The sequence below is a fragment of the Cydia amplana genome, chromosome 20 (assembly GCF_948474715.1).
Source record: "Cydia amplana chromosome 20, ilCydAmpl1.1, whole genome shotgun sequence".
Classification (NCBI taxonomy): domain Eukaryota; kingdom Metazoa; phylum Arthropoda; class Insecta; order Lepidoptera; family Tortricidae; genus Cydia; species Cydia amplana.
Window position 1 is genome coordinate 10611258 of NC_086088.1, and position 25556 is coordinate 10636813.

Sequence of the window (25556 nt, forward strand, 5' to 3'; positions counted from 1 at the left end):
GCGATTGCCAAGTGCTTCTATTTATTTAATATTTCTTTTAATTTATTTGCGGCCACTACAAATCAGGTAATTAATCAACCAAAAATTATTTGATACCTAACTATTTAAGACAGTTGAATTCTAGATAGAATATATTAACCAACAGTAAAATGTGCGATACGAGACTTGTTTTTTTTTTAATGTGATATGTAAGTATAGTAAGCTGCAGAGATAACTGATCTCCCGGCATAGAAACTGTTTGTAGTGGGGGGCAAAATTTGCGTTATTTCTACTTTCCTATCATTACTAAAAATCATAAAGAAATAAGAATGAACCTAAATTCTTATTTATCGACTTCTGAGTGTTTAACAGTTCTATCATTTTCCTTCCTCATGCAGGAAGAATATGATTAAGTACCTATTTATTTTAAGGAAAACTGCAACGGGTTAACGTCCGTACTAAATTTGCATGCCATAACTGCCAGGGTTGTGAATTGACACCATACTATCCCTACTAATATTTTAGATTGAATATTTTAGTGTAGATTGTAGATTGGACATTTTAAACAGAAAATGCTGCACGCTGGCGCTTGTGGCCTACCGGTAAATGCGTGTGACGTGCAATCCCGAGCTCGCGGGTTCAAACCTCGGCTCGTACCAATGAGTTTTTCGAAATTTATTACGAAATATATCATTTGATATTTACCAGTCGCTTTTCGGTGAAGAAAAACATCGTGAGGAAACCGGACTAATCCCAATAAGGCCTAGTTTAATACCCTCTGAGTTGGAAGGTCAGATGGCAGTCGCTTTCGTAAAAGCTAGTGCGCACGCCATTTCATGGGATTAGTTGCCAAGCGGACCCCAGGCTCCCATGAGCCGTGGCAAAATGTCGGGGTAGAAGTATATTTTCAGAGTAATTGAGATAAAAGGTAAAACCCTCACGATAGTCACGATGACCATTTCTTCCGTCACAATTTAAGTTTCGCGCGGCTCGCCGTATCTTTTGTCCTCTTCTAATTTTCTGGCTTTAAGCCTCCTCCTAAGAGGTGTGAATAGAGGAAAACTGGGTAAGTAGGTAGGTACCTATAGGAAAACAGGAAAACGTCCGCACTAATTTCGCATGTCAAGTCCGTAAATCAACACAATAGTTCTGGCGGAGCGCCATAGCGCCTTCCTTGCCGGAAGTATAGTTATGTTAATCCGGGCAAGAGTGTTAATTAATATTACTTTACAGTACATAATGGTGCTACTTTCCCGAACTAGTGCGGGAAATAGCACTTTCAGTTCCGGAAAGTAGCACTTTCCGTGCGTATATCAAAAGTTGTGCCATATGTACTGTAAAACGTTGTACGATACTCGTGCGAATAGGTAATTCGCAACTCGTGTCGATTTAAAACACTCCCTTAGGTCGTGTTTTACTTAATTTATCGCCATTCGTTTCGAATATCCTCTTTTCCGCACTTGTATCGAAAATAACTATTATTTTACCCTGTTAACTTTAACGGTTTAATATTACAGCAATGTCACTGGAAAAATACCTAACTGCGGCTAAAAACTCTCTATATTTATCCCTAAGATTGCTAGATACCTAGGTAATGGGGCAGATTAGAATCAGATAATTTTCGTATGCTAATGGAGGCTTCCGTGAAGGAAAACATTAGGAACGTGAGTACAATGCGAAGATGCTCGTTCTCAGTTTAGAATTTTAGATACATTTATATGCTCAGCGATTTTGACAGCACAGACTGTGCAAGTGTTATTAGTAGTAGTAATCACTTTATTGTACACAACACAGGTTTACATAATACGCATACGCATATTATTTACACACATTGACATATATCTCAGGACTGGCCTTACGGGCACCAAAAATGGTACTAGTTTAGCGGTATCACTCACGAATTTGAGCCAATCGTGCAGTCTAACGCAACTAGTTGCGCGTGCGACCAATCACGCGGCGACCAATGATGCGAACTCATGAGCCAATCGTGTCGTAGCGGTGTCACACCGCTGTACTGGCCCCATTCATGCCCCATGCTTATTGCCCGTAAGGCCAGTCCTAGATATATGTACGTCAATGTTTATACGTCAATGTTTATACGTCATAATTTTAAAGAAGTTTGACGTTTAAAATAACACTGCATAGGCTGCACTATCAAAACCGCTGCAGACTTATCTTGGTCTAACTCTACACATTTTCTTGCTTTTCGAGTTGGTTAGTTTTATCGAGCTCTCTACGAATCGGTTGTTTCTGAAAAGGATATTATGGTATTCTTGTGAAAAATCAACCTTAAGAGGATACACTACGGCCGCGCGAAATCGCCTTTTCAAGTTTTCATACAAACATAGTCCTCATTTTCCTCCCTGGATAATGGATATTAACATTATTAAAAATATTTTTACACAGTTTGTTGTCATTTACTTTATTAAAATAGTTATTTGTACAACAAGAGATCAAAGTTTGATATTTCTTCGAGTGCTTATTTTGAGTCCCGTGCAAGCGAAAGATTCTATAATAGATTCACGAGCGTAGCGAGTGAATCTAATTTAGAATCTTGAGCGTAGTAAGGGACTCAAAAGCGCACGAGATGTAAATAACTTTGATCTCGTGTAGTACACAACATTTTTCACCTCAGCAGTGAGAACATATTAGAGAACTCGAAAAATGTATTCCTTCTTCATCACTTACCTCTATTCACTCATGTTTTCTTAAGATATACCAACAATTAAATTTTCACCTCAGCAGCTCGAACAAGGGTACTTTGCTACTTAAAAACAGTGAGCAAAATCGCATTTTGCTCACTGAGTGAGCAAAATCGCATTTTGCTCATTTTGCCTCACTCAGTGAGCAAAATGCGATTTTGCTCACTGTTTTTAAGTAGCAAAGTACCCTTGTTCGAACTGCTGAGGTGAAAACATTATTAACATTCTTAAAAATATTTTGACACACTTTGTTGTCATTTACTTATATCAACCAGAATTATGCTCCTATGTTTGATATTTTTCGAATCTTTAATGATTATAAGAGTTAGGAGCATTTAAAAATTAGTATGAAATCTGTTTTTCGTTCCTAATTTTTACATAAATAAAAAATCTAAATAAGTCAAACATAGGAGCATAGGGGAGCAGGGGGCTTGTTGTAACAGTTTTAGGAAAAAGGCCTGTATTGTCTAAAATATGTATAATTTTATGATTCTGAGTATGAGGGTTTGTAATTTAAGCACTAGTTCCGATTACAAAATAATTTTAAATGTTTAAGCATTTTTTACACCAGACACTTTTTGAAAAACTGGGAGTTGTTACAACTTACCCCGTAATTTTTTTTCAATACCTGGTCGAAACAGAGCTCGTATGCACATCCACTCGCTTCGATGTCTGGCGGAGCAATGGCGGTGTTTACGTTATTCCTCGAGTTATAAGAAAGAATAAAGTCATTCAGCAAAAAAATCATTTAAATGTTTTTAATTCCCCGTCACAATTGAGCGTTACTACTTACCCCTGTTACATTAAGCCCCCGACTCTCCTAGCTATGGTTAATACACATCAAAACATGTTAAAACATTTTCCATAATGTCAATATCCAGAGAGGAAAATGGGGACTATGGAGAAACGGCCGAAGTGTATCCTCTTAAGTGCGCAAAAGAATCATGTGATTTGTATCTCCTCTTAAATGCGCAACAGAATCATTTGCGTCTTGTTTCGCATGACTGATGTTCAAGTAATGTCATTTATATATCAAACAATGGGCCCCAGTTACAATCATATAATTATGCAATGTATTAACATGATAATAAAGAATGTCTGTATAGTTTTAACGTAAATAGATATTTACTTCGACTCGTTTTAGCTTCGGTCCGGTTTAGTTAGTTAAGAGTGTTAATCAGATCAGGTAGCTACTTCGGTCCGGTTTAGTTAGTTAAGAGTGTTAATTAGATAAGATAGCTATAGAATAGACAAATAGAATTGTATCTTGCAATGAACAAGAAACACAAACTTAAAAACTATGTTGTGCTACAAGAGGCTTAATATTTTAAGGTGCGTAAAATTTTAATTAATTTACTTTTTAATAACATTTCGAATAAATGTATAAGTAATATTATTTCCAGGCTAAGCTAATAAAAAATTAAACGTCATGAAAATCAAAATTACGCATAGTGGATATAGCTACACTTTTTGATAGATTTGTGTTTTATTTACTTATTTAAACTTTGACTGGCACGTATGTCTTAATGTTTTACCTGATTGCAACGTATGTCTTAGTAAATAAAAAATTATATTGCAATGACGTTTTTATTATCTTTTGTTTTTTTTTTGAGCGTAAATAAGTTAATGCAAACATAGCAAATGTAAGCACAAAAATATTTAACTTCTATTATCTGTTTATTACCTTAATGGGTTTTAAACTTGATTTTCTCTTCTGTATGTTTGTATAGAGGAACTACTTGTATCTATTCGCCAAATTTTATCGAAAACTGACGAAAAAAATGACAACAAAATAAAAATCGAACCCAGTTTAAATTTTTCTATCTGGATAGTTACATTATAGAAAATATTGTGTAAGTATTTAAACACAGCTATGCATAGCCATAGCACGCGGCATAGCCACGATTAATACCTATACAATAAATTATATAAAAAAAATTCCATAATGTCAATATCCAGGGAGGAAAATGGGAACTTAGTTTGTATGGAGAAGCGAGATATCGCACCGAAAGGAGAGGCGTAGGCGCGTACGTCAACACGTTTTTACTGTGTTTTTATCATACAAGATATATTAAATTAAGAATTCTTACATTTATATTTATTAAAGGTACAGTTTTAAGGGGCCCACTGATTAACAGTCCGCCGGACGATATCAGCCTGTCAGAACAAAAAGTTGACAGTTCCGAACAACTGACAGGCCGATACCGTCCGGCGGACTGGTAATCAGTGGGCCCCTTTAGATGTGTGTGAAATTCTCTTCATTCATCATTCGTTCCATTCGGCTCTCCTTAAAATGCGAGACCTTTTAACCTCTAGTAAAATAACAATGAACTGAATGAACCTAAATAGGCGATAATGAGTGTTGTGGAGGAGCAGAGACCATTAAAACTTCTGTAGAAGATGGGACATTGTATTGTAATTTTTATGACATCAAGTGTTTTTAATTATGACATGTGACTGTGGAATTCCATGTCAGTATGTTTCGTAGTATTTTTAGGGTTCCGTACCTGAAAAAACGAGACCCTTATAGGATCACTCGTGCGTCTCTCTGTCTATCTGTATCTCCGAAACTACTAAGTCTAAAGTTTTGAAAAAAATATACAAATTAGTTCTTTAAGTACCTATAGATGACAGGAAAACCTATCAGAAATGTGCAGTCAAGCGTGAGTCGCACTTAATGTACCTACGGAACCCTTGGAATGCTAGTCCGACTCGCACTTGGCCGGTTTTTAGGGTTACGTACCCAAAGGGTAAAAAACGGGACCCTATTACTAAGACTTCGCTGTCCGTCTGTCACCAGGCAGTATCTCATGAACCGCGATAGCTAGACAGTTGAAATTTTCACAAATGATATCTCTGTTGCCGCTATAACAACAAATACTAAAAATAAAATAAAATAAATATTTAAGGGGGGCTCCCATACAACAAACACGATTTTTTTGCTCTATTTTTTGTTGATGGTGCGGAACCCTCCGTGCGCGAGTCCGACTTGCACTTGGCCGGATTTTTAGTATGTTTCCCGGTTTCTCAAAGTCTGTTGGATCGATTTTTTCCTGAAGGGAATGAAGGTTGTATTTTGTATCCATGTTGTTCTTTCCAACAGCGCTAATCACGACACGTTGTCATTTTGCCTCTACGAAGCATTTCCGCTACATGCCAGGAAACCCGTGTTATCGGCTACGACCGTAGCTCAGCGGTGAATGATAATACTCGTATTTATTTATTTATTTCGTATTGTAACTCAGGCATTTCCTTTCGTCATGCATCATTTATTTTGGTAAAGTCGAAATAATGATAAAAAGTCCGTAAAATATTGGCACACTGTTTTATGAAGTTGATTATTCTTTCGTTAAAAGCTTAAACATATACTTACTTTACTTACAAGTCACACGAGCCTTATTGGGCTTAGGTACGCTCGAAAGTATTAATTTCCGACCCATCTTATACCTCGTCACAGTGACAATCAATATGAAAGTGGCCAGAGACCTCATACTATTGTCACTGTGACAAGGTAATTTTGTAAAACCCATTTTGTAATGGGTTATAAATTAAAACTTTCGACTGTACCGTGGGACTAGGTTCATTTGTGTAAAATTTCCGAAATATTTTACAATTTTGGTATCGTTTTTTTCCTGAATTAAGTAGTTAATCCCCTGCTTATCATAATGTTTATTATTTACACAAAGGAACGTCTTATCACGGACAAATATTCCATAAGATTATAAGATATCAGATACTTATATCTGATTATAAATATTATCTGTTTTGAGAAATTCGTATCTGCATAACAAGAGACGATTATAACACGATATTAGTATCTTTGGTAAATGTGATCGATTGTGATAAAAATAAGATTATGCATATAAATGCACTAGCTGTTGCCCGCGACTTCGTACGCGTGGATTTGTATATTGGTGGTTATAAATTCTACATTAGCTTAGAACATTATGCAGCAAAAGATAGCAGTAGGGACGGTTAATCATTTGTTAATTATTATACAACGCATGAGATTTGTCTTTCACAACCTGGCTAATACGAAGTTTCAAGCCCCTAACTGAATAAAATTGTTCTCGATATAATCTCTCTCAACCCCCAGAAGATTTTCAAGTCCACTATTTAATAAAACCTACTACCTAACTACCTATTTACGAAGTTTTAAGTTCCTGGCTTTAAATAAAATTTGAACCCTCTACCAACTGTCAACCCGTTTAAACCTTAAGGGGATGCATTTTTAAAAACGCTAAAATTACTTTTCTTGTATTTTAATATTATGCCTTTATACAACGATTCAAGTCCCGCACTCAAACAAATATTTGGGTTCCATACAAATTGTCAACCCCCTTTTCACCACCTTGGGGGATGAATTATCAAAGACTCTGAAATTAGTTTTCTTTTCTCTTAATAAAATACCTTTTTACGAAGCTTCAAGTTCCTAGCTTTAAATAAAATTAAAACCTATACAAACTTTCAACCCCTTTTTAACCCTTTTAAGGGATGAATTTTTAAAAACGCTGAAATTACTTTTCTTGTGCTCTAATAATATGGATTTATACAAAGATTTAAGTCCCGCACTCTCAAAAATATTTGATCTCCATACAAACTTTCAACCCCTTTTTCACCTCCTCGGGGGATGAATTTTTAAAAACGCTGAATAGGTTTTCTTGTTTTATAATAAAATACCTTTTCACGAAGTTTCAAGTTCCTACCTTTAAATAAAATTTGAACCCTATACAAACTTTCAACTCGTTATGGAACCTTATAGGGGATGAATTTTTAAAAACGCTAAAATTACTTTTCTTGTGTTCTAATAATGTGGCTTTATACAAAGATTTAAGTCCCGCACTCTCAAAAATATTTGATCTCCATACAAATTTTCAACCCATTTTTCACCTCCTCCAGGGATTAATTTTTAAAAACGCTGAAATTAGTTTTCTTGTTTTTTAATTTAATACCTTTTTGCGAAGTTTCAAGGTCCTAGCTTAAAATAAAATTTGCACCCCAAGACAAAGTTTCATCCCCTTTTTAACCCCCTTACGGGTTGAATTTCCTAAAACGTCGCAATTACTTTTTTTTGTAATCGGCTATTATGCCTTTCTAAGAAGTTTCAAAGCATTTGTAATGGATTCAAACTTTCAACCCCTTTTTAACCCTGTTAGGGGATGAATTTTCAAAAACGCTGAAATTACTTTTCCTGTCTTATAATAATATCCTCAATTACAAAGTTTCAAGTCCCACACTCACAAAAATATTTGATCTCCATACAAACTTTCAACCCCTTTTTCACCACCTTGGGGGATGAATTTTCGAAAACGCTGAAATTAGTTTCCTTGTTTTTTAATATAATACATTTTTACAAAGTTTCAAATTCCTAGCTTAAAATAAAACTTGTACCCCATACAACCTTCCATCCCCTTTTTAACCCCGTTAGGGATTGAATTTTTAAAAACGCTGAAATTACTTTTCTTGATTTCTAATAATATGGCTTTATACAAAGATTCAAATCTCACTCTCAAAAATATTTGATCTCCGTACAAACTTTCAACCCCTTTTTCACCACCTCGGGGGATGAATTTTTAAAAACGCTGAAATTAGTTTTCTTATTTTTTAATTTAATACCTTTTTGCGAAGTTTCAAGGTCCTAGCTTAAAATAAAATTTGCACCCCAAGACTAAGTTTCATCCCCTTTTTAACCCCCTTACGGGTTGAATTTCCGAAAACGTCGCAATTACTTTTTTTGTAATCGGCTATTATGCCTTTCTAAGAAGTTTCAAAGCATTTGTAATGGATTCAAACTTTCAACCCCTTTTTAACCCTGTTAGGGGATGAATTTTCAAAAACGATGAAATTACTTTTCCTGTCTTATAATAATATCCTCAATTACAAAGTTTCAAGTCCCACACTCACAAAAATATTTGATCTCCATACAAATTTTCAACCCCTTTTTCACCACCTTGGGGGATGAATTTTCGAAAACGCTGAAATTAGTTTCCTTGTTTTTTAATATAATACATTTTTACAAAGTTTCAAATTCCTAGCTTAAAATAAAACTTGTACCCCATACAACCTTTCATCCCCTTTTTAACCCCCTTAGGGGTTGAATTTTTCAAAATCGCTTCTTATCTCGTGTACACTTTATAAATGCAACCTAGTGTGCAAATTTCAACTTTCTAGCTTTTGTAGTTTCGGCTCTGCGTTGATGAATCAGTCAGTCAGTCAGTCAGTCAGTCAGTCAGTCAGGACACTTGCATTTATATATATAGATAAATGATAATAATAATGATTGATGATGATGACAATAATGCAGATAACTGATTTTTACACATTTTTTTGTCTATTTTACTAATCGATACATCAGTCATCAGTCAACAGAAGGCGCTAGTGTGCCGTTGTGTTTCTACTCATTTGAATAAAATGATTAAAGCAAAATGTTTTCCACACCACCTATTCGAAAAAGAGATTTTTCTTCCCTGCTAGGAGGGATCAAAGTGGCACTTTACCTCCCTGCTGGGAGGGATCAAAGTAACACTTTTCTGTTCTAGCGCACTATTTTTAAATTTTTTGCACATAATTTTTTTAGCTTAAATAATCTGTTTAAGCATCAGATTGTGTCAACACTAAGATTTTTTTATTTTCCTCATAGTTGATGTGAAAAGCAGTAAGTACCTATGTGTCAAAATTATTTCGTCTTGGGCGTTAACACTTGAATCCCACATTACGCTCAGGTACTCAGTACGCCCTTGACGAAAATATATCATTTTGATCCCTTGTAACACAAACTACTATTAATTATTCATACAGAAAAACCAAAAATGTATGTATATTTTTAGCCTTTCCTAGTAGCTTAATTTCTCGTTGTAACTATTGTTGCCCAAAAACTGGCAGCAAAAGTTGCTAATCGGGCGAGGTGTTCAAAATGACCTTGACGCGACTTTATTGTTAAGAGAATAAGAGCGTGTCAAGGTAATTTTGAACACCTCGCCCGCTTAGCAACTTCTGCTGCTGACTGTACGGACTTTGTTACGGATATATCAAATGTAGGTGCAGCCCTACCTAACCCGTCTACCTTCACCTGTAACTTTTCATGTAGGTACACTGTACACACCATTCACACTTTACATTCACACTACACAAACACTATATCCCGGATCACACAGTAACACACCCGAAAACAACGTGTATACCGATAGCGCCGCGTTTTCGGAAACATAACACTGGACAGGGTGGAGGGTTTTAGTCCGTAGGCAGCTGGAGCAATCCCAGCTGAGTCGGACATGTTGCCAAAACCGGGCTAGCAGTATCCAATGAGGATTACCTCTACCTTTGACAAAAAAAAACCTCCACCCTGCACTAGCGCCACACGTTTTTGTTGTTGCTCATTCTGTTTTTTTATAATTTTACATTTTTGATAAATAAATACATTAACTATGGGCATTTTTTACCGAACGATCAGTTATAAAAAAAACCGGACAAGTGCGAGTCGGACTCGCCCACCGGGGGTTCCGTACTTATTTTTATTTTTAGTATTTTTTGTTATAGCGGCAACAGAAATCTGTGAACATTTCAACGTCTAGCTATCACGGTTCATGAGATACAGCCTGGGTCCCGTTTTTACCCTTTGGGTACGGAACCCTAAAAACAAAAACAAACTAGTATGGACATTTGCATCTGGGGTGTCACCTGCCCGTTGCTGATTCTTAAAATTGATATTATATTATCAGATATTTGTGATTAATTAACACGCCTATAATCACGCTATTAGTTTCTTTGTGTCTTACAGAATCAGATAATATGTGATCGATTATCGTAATTGTGATAAAAATTACATTATTTTATCTTTGTATTTTATCTGATTTTGGCACTATCACTTCACTGTCTATTTCCTAAGTCAACATGCCACTCGTCAGATGGCGCTAGTGTACCGGTTCTTTTCTAACAGCTGCATATTGTATGAAGTTTTGTTATAGTTCGTTTTTTTACATTAGAAAAAAGGTAAACAATCTCGATGTGTCTTGAAAAACATGTTTTAAAAATAAATCACGGCAAATATGTAACAATTATGAATCTAATACGATCATTTATATTCTTCTGCTTTCATAAGTATAAGTTACTGATTTTTAAAAAGCGTTTTTCAATTAAAAGACGTGTCAAGATCGCTTACCTTCTTTCTAATGCTAAAAAAAACGAACTATAGTTGATATTTGATGATGGCTTTTAGGTTGTTTTGACATTTATTTGTATAAAATAAATAATTGACGATCATAATACAAATTCATATAGAAAAACCATAAAAATAATAATAATAACGGGCGGTTATTTTGGACACGGCGCGTATAGTACGTCGGTTCCTCACTCTGCGGCCCTGACCACCGGCAGCTTGGGCCCTGCCCCGCTGCCGGCGGCACCCTAGGTTAGGTTTTTTATAATGTGTTTATATATTTTTTTTTTTGTAATGTTTTGTAAGTGTTTTTATATTTTACTTTTATACTCACATTGTAAAACCCTAACCTAAGACCCTAATTAAATAAAAGAATAATAATAATAATATAATAATATGATTCATAAAATAATAATATATATTGTAATTTATATTATTTATTTATGAAATAAATAAATCTTAATCGATACCCATGTGGGTCAAACGCAAAGTCTCAAAGTAGTTTTCAAGCATATCAAAATTGTGGTGATCGGATACCATAACCTACGGAGTGTTATAGTTAGTATTATACTCTCATTGTTATGGTGAAAAAAATCTTGTTTCACTCAGAAGCAAAGTTTGTTTAAGGCCTTGGCACAAGGCCTTGAAAACCTCGCAACGCTCAAGATTCCATTTATCAAACCATTCGCTACGCTCGTGGTTTAATTTTGGGATCGTTCGCTTGCTCGCGTATCAACAGGGATTAAACAACAACTTTGCCCCTTATAAAACAAATCACTACTTATAAAACAAAGTCCCCTACCGCGTCTGTCTGTTTGTGTGTATGTAAGTTCGCGGTAAACTCGAAAACTACTGAACGGATTTTCATACGGTTTTCAGGGATTCTTCAGGAAGGTTTAGGTGTATAATTTCTTAAGGTTTTGTGTAACCGTGCGAAGCCGGGGCGGGTCGCTAGTAACTGTTGAAACGAACTTCCAGGGCGCGTAGCCAACATGCCAATCGCTTACGCTCCGTAGCGATCGATACGCAACTATCACTGTCGCACTAATATGAAAGAGTGATAGTGAGACACAAATCGTTTCGTTGTCGTAGCGATAGCGATTGTCACCTTAGAGAGTAGATACCTATTTTTTTTTTTTTATATAGCGTATATTGTGTCCCACTGCTGGGCAAAGGCCTCCCCTGTCTTTCGCCACTCGTCACGGCTTTGTGCATGTAGATTAGCTTAAAATTATATTATTATTTATTTATTTTATTCATATAACAATACAAGATTGTATTCGAATATTAACATTAATGTACAATAAAATAACTAGAATTAAATAGCAATAAAAATACATATCTATGATTTATATAATTTTACAAACACCTTAGACGGAAATGAAGAAAGCGATTGATTAATTATAATTGCGATAGGAGATATGTACAATTTACATTATTTCTTAGTAGTATAATATTGGGCATTTTAAACCAGTTTTACTCGCTTCGCTCGTTCACTGGTTTAAAACGCCCAATAGGGGTTTGGTAAACCAATCCTATGGCCTAAAATGTCTAATTCTCACTTTGCTCTAGACTTCACAATCGGGTTTGTTGAACCATCACTCACTCACTGGTTTAAACTTCCCAATAGGGGTTTGGTAAACCAATCCTACGACCTAGAATGTCTCATAACATGTATGGATCGGAGCGGTTAATTCACATTTTGGTCTAGACTTCCCAATCGGGTTTGTTGAACCATCATGATTAACAGACCATCGAACGGGGCGCATTTTATTACTTAATTTTCGAACGAGACTCCGTTCCAAGTTCCTTTGGTGGATTGGGACTGCGTTTAGACTGTTCCAGTCTTCCATTTAGATATTATTGTAGTTCAAAACGTAATACCCCATTATAAAAAAAACATTCATAAACAAAGGACGCGTTTGTCTTTAATCCAAATATGAAATTCATTAAGCAACCCCAAACCTTACAGCTCGATAAAGTAGCTTCGAACAGTCAGAAACAAAATTCCTACCATGGAAAACTTTTACCAAACACAATCAGAGCCATAATTTGTGGACCTTCTAATTGTGGTAAAACTAATTTAATGATTGGTCTTCTTTTACATGAAGAAGGTTTGCGTTTTCAAAACGTTTATGTATATTCGAAAACTCTGTTTCAGTCCATGTACGTTTATTTAGACCAAGTGTTGTCATTAGTTCCTACAGTAAACTATTTCAAGTATCGTGAAAGTGATGAAGTGCTTAGCCCTCAGGACGCTGCTAATAACTCTATTATCATATTTGACGATGTTGCTTGTGAAAAACAAAACAATATTAGGGATTATTTTTCAATGGGGCGACACAATAATATTAATAGTTTTTATCTGAATCAAACTTATAGCAAAATACCTAAGCAGTTAATAAGAGATAATGCAAATCTTATTATTTTGTTTAAACAAGACGAAATTAATTTAAAACATGTTTATGATGAACACGTTGGAACCGATATGCAATGGAATCAGTTTCGTGAGATGTGCGCCACTGTATGGGACAAACCTTACAATTACTTAGTAATAAATAAGGACTGTACGAAAGATTCAGGTTGTTATAGGATGGGATTTGATACGTTTATTACTCTAGATTAGTGTATTTAGTGTGTATGATTTTTCATTAACAGTCATTGTTTAATACAATTCCAACGAGGTTGCATTGAAATGAATCAAGAGAAAAAATTAAAGGAAAAGTTACTTCAGTCAGCTGAAGTTGTGAAGAAAAAGGTAAAGTTAATTCGTGATATGAAGACTACTAACGATATGGCATTGGAATCAGTTCTAAAACCAATAACAGAACCTCTCAATGAAATGGCTAAAAATAATAAAACATCTACCAAGAATCATTTTGATAAAGATTATAATGGTTATTTTAAGAATGATTACAAAATGGATGACCGTGGATGGAAAAATTCTGCAAAGCGGTTAAAATTTAGTCCTGATAGCAAAATAAGTGACAGTGATAGTAACAACCAAACCGTTATGGATAATTCTGAGGACTTAAAACGTGAAGATATATATGACGAAAGTGATAGCACTTCGAATTGTAGTATTAATAGTGATGAGTCAGATAAATCAAATGAGACCTCTTTTAAGACTTCTGATTCTTTTTCTTCTCCTGCGGACAATGTCGAGGGACATAACTTTTCCGATAATTTTGAAAACATTCCTTTTGGCGTGCGAAAAGAACGTGGTAAAATTATGCTTGGATCTCATGTGGTAAATATGAATAACAAAAGACTAGAAATTAACGGACGTAGTTATAATTTAACCCCTGGCTTGAGTGAATTGTTATTTAAAAAATTACCTGATTTAGAAAATATAACTGATGAAGATAAACGTAATTACAAGTTTCTTCTCTTAGAAACAAACGCTCATAGACGTGATTTTAATCCTAATAAACCCATAAAGAGTAACAAAGGTAGAAAATATCTGCAAATCATAAGGCCCATGTTTAAATTTTCAAAAGAGCGCTTAACTAGTAATGAGAGCTATACTCAGGGGCAAGGACTCCCGATTATGAAAAAAGTAAGCAATGATGTTTCGTATGTTTATTGGGATGATCCAAATGAACTAGTTGATAGGTTAAAATTACTGATCGCATCCCGTGATGCTGGTAATACCGGCTTGGATAACGAAATAATTTCGATAATTGAAGAATTACATGAATCAGGTATACTGAATAATATATAACACGAATTTTATTACATTGTTCAACAGTAGATTTGTAGCTCTCCATAAGGAATTAACAAAATGAATATTGATAAATTCGGTCACCATGTTCACAAACGCTTACGTGTGTCTGAATTTAATGATAAGGCTTTACTTCGCACTGAGAATGGTGATTTTGATTTACAATCCTCACGACTTAAAGGTGTGGCGTCTCCTATATCATCGAGCGATGCAGTAAATAAACAATATGTTGATTTGCTCCTTGATAACCTTTATGACAAGAAAAAACTAGATTCTTTATTAGAAATTATAAATTCACAAATCATACAACTTTCGCGTCAGTTGAAACTAAACTTTTATACAAAAAAGGAGATAGATGATATTGTAACCAGGGTCAGTAATGTCGAAAAAACAAATAGTAAATGAAATTCATAGGTCAGCACGCAAAAATTTCCCTCGTCGTTCTGTCGTTTTGAAGGGTATTGATGATTTATGGCAAGCCGATTTACTTGATTTACAGAACTTTCAAAATGTCAACAAGGGGTATAAATACATTTTGGTTGTTATCGATGCATTTTCAAAGTATGCTTGGTGTGTTCCAGTAAAGTCAAAGACGAAATTAGAAATAAGAAGTGCCTTCGAGCAAATAATTAAAACCACCAAACGAAAGCCTCATCATTTACAGACAGATATGGGGAAAGAGTTTTATAACAACGAATTTAAGCATTATGTAAATTCATTACATATAAACCACTATTCTTCCTTTTCGATTAAAAAAGCGTCCATTGTTGAAAGGCTTATAAAAACGCTGAAGAATAAACTTTATAAATATTTCAGCTTTGTAGGAAATTATAAATGGGTTGGAAAACCTCTAAATGATATAGTAAATACTTATAACCATACATTGCATAGTACAATTAGGTTTAGACCCGTTGATGTTAATTTTGACAACGAATTAGAAGTAAAAGAAATATTTAAAAAATCGCGACCTAGCCTACAATTTAAACCGAAAAAATTCAATGTAACTGTTCGTATAAGTAAGTACAAAGGAGATTTTCATAAGGGTTATACACCTAATTGGTCAACGGAATTATTCACTATAAAACAAGTTAATAAGACTCTACCAGTTACGTATCACCTCGAAGACCAACGGAAAAATGCTATTTTAGGTACATTTTATGAACAGGAACTTCAAAAAACTAAATATCCTGATGTTTATCTTATAGAGAAAATCATTAAAAAAAAGGGCAACAAATTATATGTCAAGTGGTTAGGTCTCAGTCATAATGAAAATAGTTGGATTGGGAGGAATGATATTGTCTAGTTGTATTTAAATTATTTTTGGGTTATCGTGTTATCACTATTATATTGGCTATGAAAGGAAGAGGTCTTCTAAATAGCCTCATCAACAACCTACCGTTTGAACTACACTTGCCTGGATACAATTATTGTGGTCCTGGCACTAAATTGCAAGAACGCTTGAGAAGAGGTGACAAAGGAATCAACGGTTTGGATTCTGCATGTATGCAGCACGATATCGCATACGACAAATATTCTAATTTAGCAGATCGTCATATAGCTGACTTGGAACTTTATAAAATGGCCAAACAAAGAATGAAGGACAAAAGTGCAGGGAAAGGAGAAAAACTAGCATCGTGGTTAGTTAGCAAGGTTATGAAATCAAAAATTAAGTCTGGAGCAGGAATAAAATCATTTAAACAATTAGTGTCAAAAATAAGGATCGAAATGAAAAAGTCTAAAAAAGGGAATATTATCAACCGCGCGTATGTCGCTGCCAAAAAAATATTTCCTAATACCGGCCGCATGCGAGTCCCTCGTTTGATACCAATTCCGAAAACTGGTGGCATATTACCGCTGATACCCATATTTGCGGGGTTATCAGCATTGGGTTCATTAGCAGGAGGGGCAGCCGGAATAGCTAAAGCGGTTGGAGACTACAAGGCAGCAAGAAAAGGATTGGCAGAATCAGAACGTCATAACAAAATGATGGAATCCATAGCGCTCGGCAAGGGATTACATATAAAGCCATATAAAAACGGCAAAGGATTATGTTTGAAATCTTCAAAAAACTAAATAATAGGTTACCCAGACGAGCTCTTACTAATATAGATATTATGAACCATTCGTCGCACATACCATTCTTTAGAGGTGTTTTTATGAGAGATTCTTTGCCAAAATATCCTAAAGTTAAAGAATGTGCTATAGTTAATTTAGACGAGTCTAAAAATCAAGGAACTCACTGGGTAGCCTATGCAAAAGATGGAAATTATTGTGAATATTTTAATAGCTTTGGCGATATCAAACCCCCATTAGAATTGATAACATATTTGAAAAGGTTTGATATTTCATATAATTATAGGCAGTTCCAACAATTTAATACTGAAAACTGTGGTCATTTATGCATAAAATATTTAAGAAATTTTTGGCAGAGACGTTTAAATTGATGATCTTAATAAAAAAAATATCATTTACACGATGTCTTTCACTTTATCCATAACGGGAACCTCTTCTAGCCTAACAACAAATCACTCACCTGCTCTTCAATTGGAAAGTGAATACGAGTGTGGCCTATTATATTTATCTACATTTAATTCGATACCTAACATAGACAGTAGAAATTGCAAATTTTACTATGGTGACGGCGAAGTAATTGAGATACCCGAAGGCTCCTATGAACTCCAGGATTTAAATGACTATATAAAAAATCATGTTCAAGGATGTACTTTTAAACTGATGTGTAACAATAACACACTGAAAACATCTATATTATGTTCTAAGGACATACAATTTGGTGGCGTTAACTCTGTAGGTAAAGTATTAGGTTTCGGCAATGAAACTGTTCCAGCAAATATATTAAAAGAGTCACCATTTCCTGTATCCATTCTATCTACGACTATAGTTCGAGTCGAATGTGACATCATAAGTGGGTCATTTATCAATGGAAAACCTAGCCATATAATTCATGAGTTTGTACCTAATGTGCCTCCTGGGTATAGAATAATAGAAACACCTAAAAACGTTATTTATTTCCCTGTCACACAAAATAGTTTAAGCTCCCTTAAAATCAGATTACTCGATACAAACAATCATTTGGTTAATTTACGCGGAGAGGAGATCCAAATATATTTACATCTTAAGAAAAAATGATTGTCTTCAATAAAACAGCAGTGAACTGTGATAAGTCTATCAGTACTCTTGGTGCTATCAAGAAAAGAAGACCTAAAAGCAGACTCACTAGTGAAAATATATTGTTTCTCAAATCAATCGGCTTACTAAAATGAACATTTTGGATTTAGCAAACTCATTTAGTTATGATAACTCAATCGAAAGTTATGAATATCACTCATACAAACCTTATGTCACGAGTTTTAATTTGAACGATGAAATTCGCATACCAATCAACCAGCAAGACATGTACGTGTTGCCCTCAGCTAGCACACTATACATAGAGGGTACCATTAGCGTGATGAACCGAGAAACAAAAACTGCTGTGTCGAGCGTTTTGTTTACAAATAACCCTATTCTTCATTTCTTTCAAGACATTCGATACGAACTGAATGGAATTGAAATAGATAAAATAAAAAATGCAGGAATCACTACAACAATTAAATCTCTTTTATCTATGAATGAACATGAAGCGAGAATGGCTAAGTCATGGGGGTGGGACATAAAAGGTACTAAAGTTACGCAAGGATCATTTTCTGCCTCTATACCATTAAACAAAATTATGGGCTTTGCTGAGGACTACAACAAAATTATTATTAATTGCAAACACGAACTTATACTTTTACGCTCTAATACTAACCTAAATAGTGTTCAATTGAACCCAAATGAATATATAGATAATGTTACTTTAACGAAAATAGTATGGCGTATGCCTCATATTAAGGTTTCCGATCGGGAAAGATTAAATCTGCTGAAATATGTGGAAAAGGATCGCGCAATACAGATTGCGTTCAGAAACTGGGACCTCTATGAGTACCCGCTACTGCCCAAAACTTCCAAACATTCTTGGGCTATCAAAACATCCTCTCAAATCGAAAAACCGCGCTACGTAATTGTCGGTTTGAAAACTAACAGAAAAAATTCATCAGAGAATGATATAACACGTTTCGATCATTGTAACTTGAGAGAGGTTAAAGTTTTCTTGAACTCAACATACTTTCCTTATGAAAATTTAAATGTTAGTTTTTCTGATGAGAAATATGCCATATTATACGAGCAATATTCTAAATTCCAACAGTCATATTATAACCGTAGTCAAGCGCCTTTGTTAAGTCCACACGATTTTAAAGAAATAGCCCCATTGTTTTTCTTGGATTGTTCAAGGCAAAGTGACACTTTAAAATCGGGTGTTGTTGACGTTAGAGTTGAATTAGAGTCTAGTGTGGATATACCTGATCTCACCTCCGTATATTGCCTTATTTTGAATGATTCGGTCATAGAGTATAAACCGCTCAGTAATATAACGAAAAAAATATCATGAGCACCGAATGTCTTATCGTAGATATACAAGGCTTCAAAACACTAAGTAATGAATTTATAATTAAGGAATTTGCTCTCAGCACAAATGAATATACGCAGGTATTTTTAATAAAACCTCCTTATTCGTTTTCTTACTTAACAAGTAGTGAAAAAAGAGAAGTAATTTGGCTAGAGAAAAACTATGGTATTTTATGGAGCCAAGGCTATATCGACTACAGAGAGTTCCGAAGAATTATTGTAAATTATCTAAATGAGAAGAAAATTTTCGTTAAAGGCTTAGAAAAAATTAAGTGGGTAAATGAGTTGTGTTCCAATTGTACGGTTGTTGATCTAAACGAGCAAGGAAGTCCAAATTTAAATGTTTTATCAGCAAAATATTGTAATGATATTCAAACTTATAATTGTGTTTACCATAATAAACATTGTGCATTAAGAAATGTTATATGTTTAAAAAAGTTTTGTTTAGAAAATGATATATTAAAATGATAACTACCTATGTTGTAATTAACTCAAATAAATGTATAAATAATAATACAGGCATTTTTATCAATAAACCTTTATTTATAAATCCCTAGTAGAAAATACAATTAAAAATTATCCTTTAACAACGACTTTGATATTTGATTTATTAAACTTAATGCAGAATCCATAATGTTGTCCACTTGGTCACGCACTATGTACTGAGCACTATATATCATATTCTGATCTTCTCCGTCGCTGTCGGGTGAGATTTCATATTCGCTGTTTAAATCCACAACTCTAATTTGAATAAGACGATTAGAATTTGAATTAGATGGTCTACTCTTAACAAACGAAGACGAAGGTTTTAATTTCCGTTTAGATATTGTACGTTGTTTCCGTTTGATTTTCTTTGGATCAGCATCAGCAGATGATGTTGATGCTAATGGTGGAGGACTATGCTGTGGTTTGTTAGCCAATTCAGGATACGCTTGCTCGAACGTTTGAGTTGTCTCCCAGGGGTTCTGAGCATGGTCAAATGGGTCCTCGGGATCGCAATGCTCACACATGATGTTATCTAATTTAAATACAAAAATTATCAATTAGAAATTTTACTAACAAAACTTCTAATAAATGAAAAATAAAATATTTACTTACTTAAATATTGTAGCTATACTTACCAGTAAATATGTGTTTTCGGTCGAGTTAAAATTTTTTGAATGAATAAACGTAAAGCAAACTACAATAACATTTTGCCAGCTTCGCATTTTGCAATTAGGTTAGCATTGCTCACGTTTTATAAAACATGTCTTATGTTGTTTACCTAACATCAAGCTAAGTATTACGTTGCAAATTGCGCTTAGAACGTTGACCTATTTGTGTTACTGAACACAATAATGTAAAATCAACCTTATTATACTTACATATAAGCTGTATCTAGTCTGGTAAAATGATTACTTGATGTATATCTTTACATGTTTATTTTAATCGTTTATACTATATTGTAATTAATTAGTAAAATAAAATAAAGGATTAGTCGCTCTAGGAAGTAAGGTAAAAGTAGAAAAACTCAGATTTTTTGTTGTTTACAATTTATTGGATTAAAATAGCAAAGAATATTTCATATTGGAAACGTCTTAACTAAAATATACAAAGTCGTCATAATCGTAACATTACAATATATAAAGTTCAAATAAGGTAATGATTTCATTAGCTCTAGATAAATCTGTAATACTCGTCACAAAAAACAACTGTTTCCCCAAGCCATGGTTGAAACTTTGTCCGGTAATATGATCCTTTTGTCATCTGAATTCGATAAAGCAACTTTGTTAACCACCTGAGTAAAAACCTCATGTTTAATAGACTTAAACAGGACATTTTTTTTCCTAATTATCTTATTGTGTAAGAGCAGTACATTTTGGTAGTCGTCAAGGGTCAACTCTTTAATAGCAGCCGATTTTGTACCTTTTGCTTTTTTAATGAAATTTTTTTTTTCGTGTGTACTGGTCAGGCAGTACAGCTTAGAACGTAATCCTACATATTCAGTTATAAGTTCTCCTTCTAATTCATCTTTAAATAGACCAGGAATCTTTTTGTTAAGCAACGGAATCTGGAAACCATTCGAACCATAATTACTAGTGTCAAAAAAATCTAAGAAATTATTTTTTAAATCGCTGTAAAAGTCTTGAACTTTAATTTCATAAAGAAAACTGTCAGTGTCAGTGTAGCAAAGACGAACACGTTCGCCATAGTAAGGTTTTATTACAGAGTAGTGGAAATCATACATATGTTTTTTGGAAAGTTCTAATACTGTAAATCCTACGTAAATAGGTTTATCTAAAACGACTCTTTCTGGTTTCATTTGCACGGCAACTAAGTTCTCGCTAAATACTGTGGCGCTGTGAAAATTCGGTCTAGCTATCAATTTATCTGCTGTAACAAACTTTTTCGTGGTGTTTCGCTCATCACACCACTGATTTACTAATTTAACGTCTATCCGTCGTTCACTGTCCTCGAGAGTTTTCCCGAACACCGAGTTGTTCATTAATTTAAAAAGGTCCTGTTGAAATTGTGTATGTGCATTTTTTCTTAACTCAGTATTTAAGTCGATATATTCTTTTAAAAAGGGGCTTTGCCTGAAGGTGAGCACACGGTGTATTTTTGAAATAACTAAACCATGCTGCACGCACGTTTTTAAGTGTACGTAATGAATAACGTACTCATATTTATCATACAAATTAGGAATTAATTTAGTAGTTTTTCCTCCTGGAGGAACAAACTTTTCTGCGCAAAAAGGATAATCGTTGTGGGCATGATGCAAATATTGAGGATATAATAAATCAACCTCAAGTATATAGCCAAATTCTGAATTGTCTGAAACTGACATAATATCTAATTGTGAAATTTCAGAGTTATCTAGAAAGCGAAAATTTGACACGGGCAGTGGTTGAGACATTGCATATCCATACAAATTATTACAATCAATGTATATGATAAACGAATCCGGCGTTTTTGGATCATAATTTTTTAGGTATCTATTATTTGCAACAGCATGCCTATGTGAGCACATACAAATTCCTCCACGAATGCCTTTTTGAATGAAACGAATAATTTCTAATTCCGATATTAACTCTAATTTGATACCTGTCTTTAACAACATTGCGTCAAACGAAAGACTGGGAGAGGTTAAATAGAATGCAGGATCTAAGCGATAATTAATCTTGCAAGTTTTGCGAAAATTTTCAAAGATGTCTGATAGGAGCAATACGTCCGTTTTAAGATAGAGGTCGGTGTATTCACCAAGATTTTGAATATCAAATGTATTCCACACTGTTTGTGCATGATTATAATCTTCATCGCTAATTTTCTCTGCGGTTACCGAGTTAAAAAATAAATTTTGTGAAGGTAGCTTAGTCTCCGTAAACGTATCCCAGCATGTCATATAATCATAAGGATAGACCCCTTTCCGAGTTAGTAAGTTAAATTTGACTATATCATCCGGAAAAAAAGTGTTTAAGTGAAAGAAATCTGGTTTAGTTAGTCCCTTGGCTAATTTTTCTAAACCAGTGTGCAGAAATTTAAATGAATCTACAAAACGTATTCGCACATACTGGTCATCAGACATCTTTAAAAACTTAGTAAAGGATATATAGTTTTCTTTATTTTTCGGTATTATTTTCACAGGGCCTGAACATTTGCCTAACTCTTTTATAAATAAATGAGAATCATAACCTGATAAGTTATGAAAGAATACAGGAATAAATTTTGGGACGCTGTAACGTAAGTTACAATATTGATGGGCGGCCCCGCGATATAAACCCGTCAAATGACAGTGATCTCTTACTTTGTCAGCAAATAAAAGTTTGTGGCAAATGTGACAAAACTTAGCGTTCCTGTGTGCCAAAGCATTGGCTTCGGTAAAAATCAATGGTATTTCGTTATTTAAGATTTCATATATTTCCTCAACATGTCTAAACAAATACTTTAAGAATTTAGAAGTACAGTCAGATCCTCTATACTGGACAAAACGGTTTAGGCTTTTGTCATAAGAACAAACTATATGGTAAGCAAACGCTGCTGGTATATGCTTTTGCTTATTTAAAGTAAAACTCTCCGCTGATTTCTGTTCAAGCTCACATGGTGGGAAAGGTTTTAAAATTGATTCAAAATCGCTGTAAATTACGAAAGGCACATCTTGATGGCGTTCAAAATTTTTAAATTGAAGATATGTACCATTTTCGGGTAGCACTGTTGCAATTCCACTACAGGTATGACTCTCAATCGTGCCTTCAGATGGAAAAAACAAGAGACATTCTTCACAAAAATAAAGCTTACCATGATGCTTAGTTACTTGTGCACGAACAAGTCGTGACAAATTGCTTATTAAAACGTAGTGTGATTTATCACCCTTTTCAATTAAGAGTAAGTTAATTCTCTTATTTCTATTATACTCAGATCTATAAAGAGGTCCAACAACTGTGCGATTATTTTTTAAGGAATATACATTGATGCTTATATCAACATTATTACGCTCAAAAGTACGAATACCTGAGAAAGTAATTGGAAAATTTATTTTATCAATATTCAACACATCCTTGAAGTGAGGGTATGAGGTTGTACGCTCTTTGTGATTTTTAGAAGGATAGAGAGCAGCCACAACACACCACAGAAAACAAAAATCATCCTTATTCTGTATGTTAATGCAAGATCTTTTGTTCTTAATACACTTGGGTAAATCTATGTACGAAGATCCTTTTAATGGCTGATATTTATTAATATTTATTTCCAAATATTCATTGCTTAGGAAAGTCCATCCGCTGTCACGTTGTTGGAACTCTTCAATTTTTTTATTTAAGTCACATATTACTATTTGATACATATCATCAAAATCATAATTTTGATGGATTGCGAAATTTTTCGTAGTAAAAGATTTAACTTCCTCTTTATTATCTTTGAATAATAAAAAGTTGCAGAAGTACTCAAAGTTAATTTTCAGGCAAATGTGTCTTAGCAGACGTGATTTTATAATACTCTCTAATTTTGATTTTAGTGATTCTAAAAATACTTCAGGTTTAGCAAATCTCAATTCCTCGGACCCATGTACTCTATAAGACGATATACGCCCCCTAAATGCCGACGCAATTTCAACCACGCCATCAGTTAGTGATGTTTGAGAATTATTCTTATGATTAGTACTTCTCAAGTGTCCAACCCATTTATTTTTTGCGACTTTAAGTGAACAATTGTAGCAGAAAGGCATACCTAATTTAATTTATCTAGAGCTGATTAGTTAATGAATAGATCAAAAACCATATGAATTAAGTAAATGTAAGATAAATATCCCGTCAAGTAACATACTTCATATTATTGAGTTTGTGGAATTTTAAATTTAATTGACGTAATTGTCCGGTTCCTGCCACTTGAAGGGATATTTAAATACAAAACAAAATACTACATTTAAAGTAAACCCAACCCAACTCAGAAAGAAACCACGATTTAATCTTTATTGAGATAAAATTTTGCTTCGGTGTCTTTAAAAAGTGATTTTATATGTTTAGTGAACTTAATCAAACTTTCCCATGGAGGAGTATCTGAGTCAAGTTGAGTTTTAATTGACAAAAGAGCTTTTTTCCATCTATTCTCGGGTAACTCACGGCGCACGTCGTCAGTTTTGTATACGCGTAACTCCACGAAAAACGCACCGTCAAGCTCGAGGGTCCGTTTCGTCAGGCCGTTGGCCACCCGCTGAACGATAGAGGAGTCTAGCAGCGATGCCGAGGACGCTTCTAAACCTTCATCTTCCGGAAATAGCTCGAACGGGTTATCGTTCTTCGAAGCCTTTTTCTTTGGTACGGCGGTGGAGGGCGTTCTGCAACCAATAGTTAGTTGTTATGAATATGATCATACTAAATAACGAATAATTATTATCACATATTGGACATCACAATAGTTTAAGTTTCATTATTATATTCTTATTATTAGTATTGAGTTGAAAAAAGTCAAGAATAAAGTTGTGACATTAGTACCTGGTTGATTTTGGTTTTGAGGTCTTTTTCCCTTTTTTCTGTTTCGTCGTTTCCTCGAACTCCCCATCCGACTCGATCCTGAAAAGTATTTATACAGTGTTATTTTATTTTACGGAGTATAATTACATTAAAAATACCTAATTAACAAGTGAACAATTTCAATATTTACCATGAAGCATCAGGTTTCCTTTTTTGGCTTTTTTCTTTATTCGATTTTGAGCCCGTTGCTGTGTTGCTAATGGAGGCAATGCTTTCGAATTCTGAATCGGAGGACCTAGAACAAATTAAAATGTTAATATTTTAATAGAAACAATTTAGAAATCACTTACTAACAAACCTACGTATATTTTAGTAACACAATTTAAATACACCGAAAAAATTATATGAAATATTAGATAATACTTACGTACATTGTATAAAAAATGTTACAACACTGTAAAAACAACTTCGGATTGGCCCAGTGCACTGCTGTGTTCGAATCGCAAAGAAAGAAACAATTAAGTAAGCGAGTAAATTAATAGACATTT

At 34.3% G+C, this 25556-nt stretch overlaps 2 protein-coding genes across 2 annotated transcripts in view; one reads left to right on the forward strand and one right to left on the reverse strand.

Annotated features, from left to right (window-relative positions):
* The window catches only part of LOC134657558 (facilitated trehalose transporter Tret1), a 72769-nt gene that overhangs the window by 9779 nt on the left and 37434 nt on the right, over positions 1 to 25556 (forward strand). The gene's annotated exons all lie outside the window — the stretch shown is intronic.
* Positions 24418 to 25499, reverse strand: LOC134657418 (uncharacterized). Its single transcript, XM_063512964.1, has 4 exons — positions 25440 to 25499; positions 25199 to 25303; positions 25030 to 25107; positions 24418 to 24872 (listed from the first exon to the last, which is right to left on the reverse strand). Coding segments are annotated over exons 1-4 (558 nt in total). The 5' UTR covers positions 25442 to 25499; the 3' UTR covers positions 24418 to 24499.

What these genes read in the sequence shown, in the direction of transcription:
- LOC134657418 (XM_063512964.1), bottom strand. An exon ending in AGGAAACCTGATGCTTCATG is followed by an intron (nt 25,108 to 25,198) that starts GTAAATATTGAA and finishes AATACTTTTCAG; the next exon opens with GATCGAGTCGGATGGGGAGT. An exon ending in TCAAAACCAAAATCAACCAG is followed by an intron (nt 24,873 to 25,029) that starts GTACTAATGTCA and finishes TATTGGTTGCAG; the next exon opens with AACGCCCTCCACCGCCGTAC.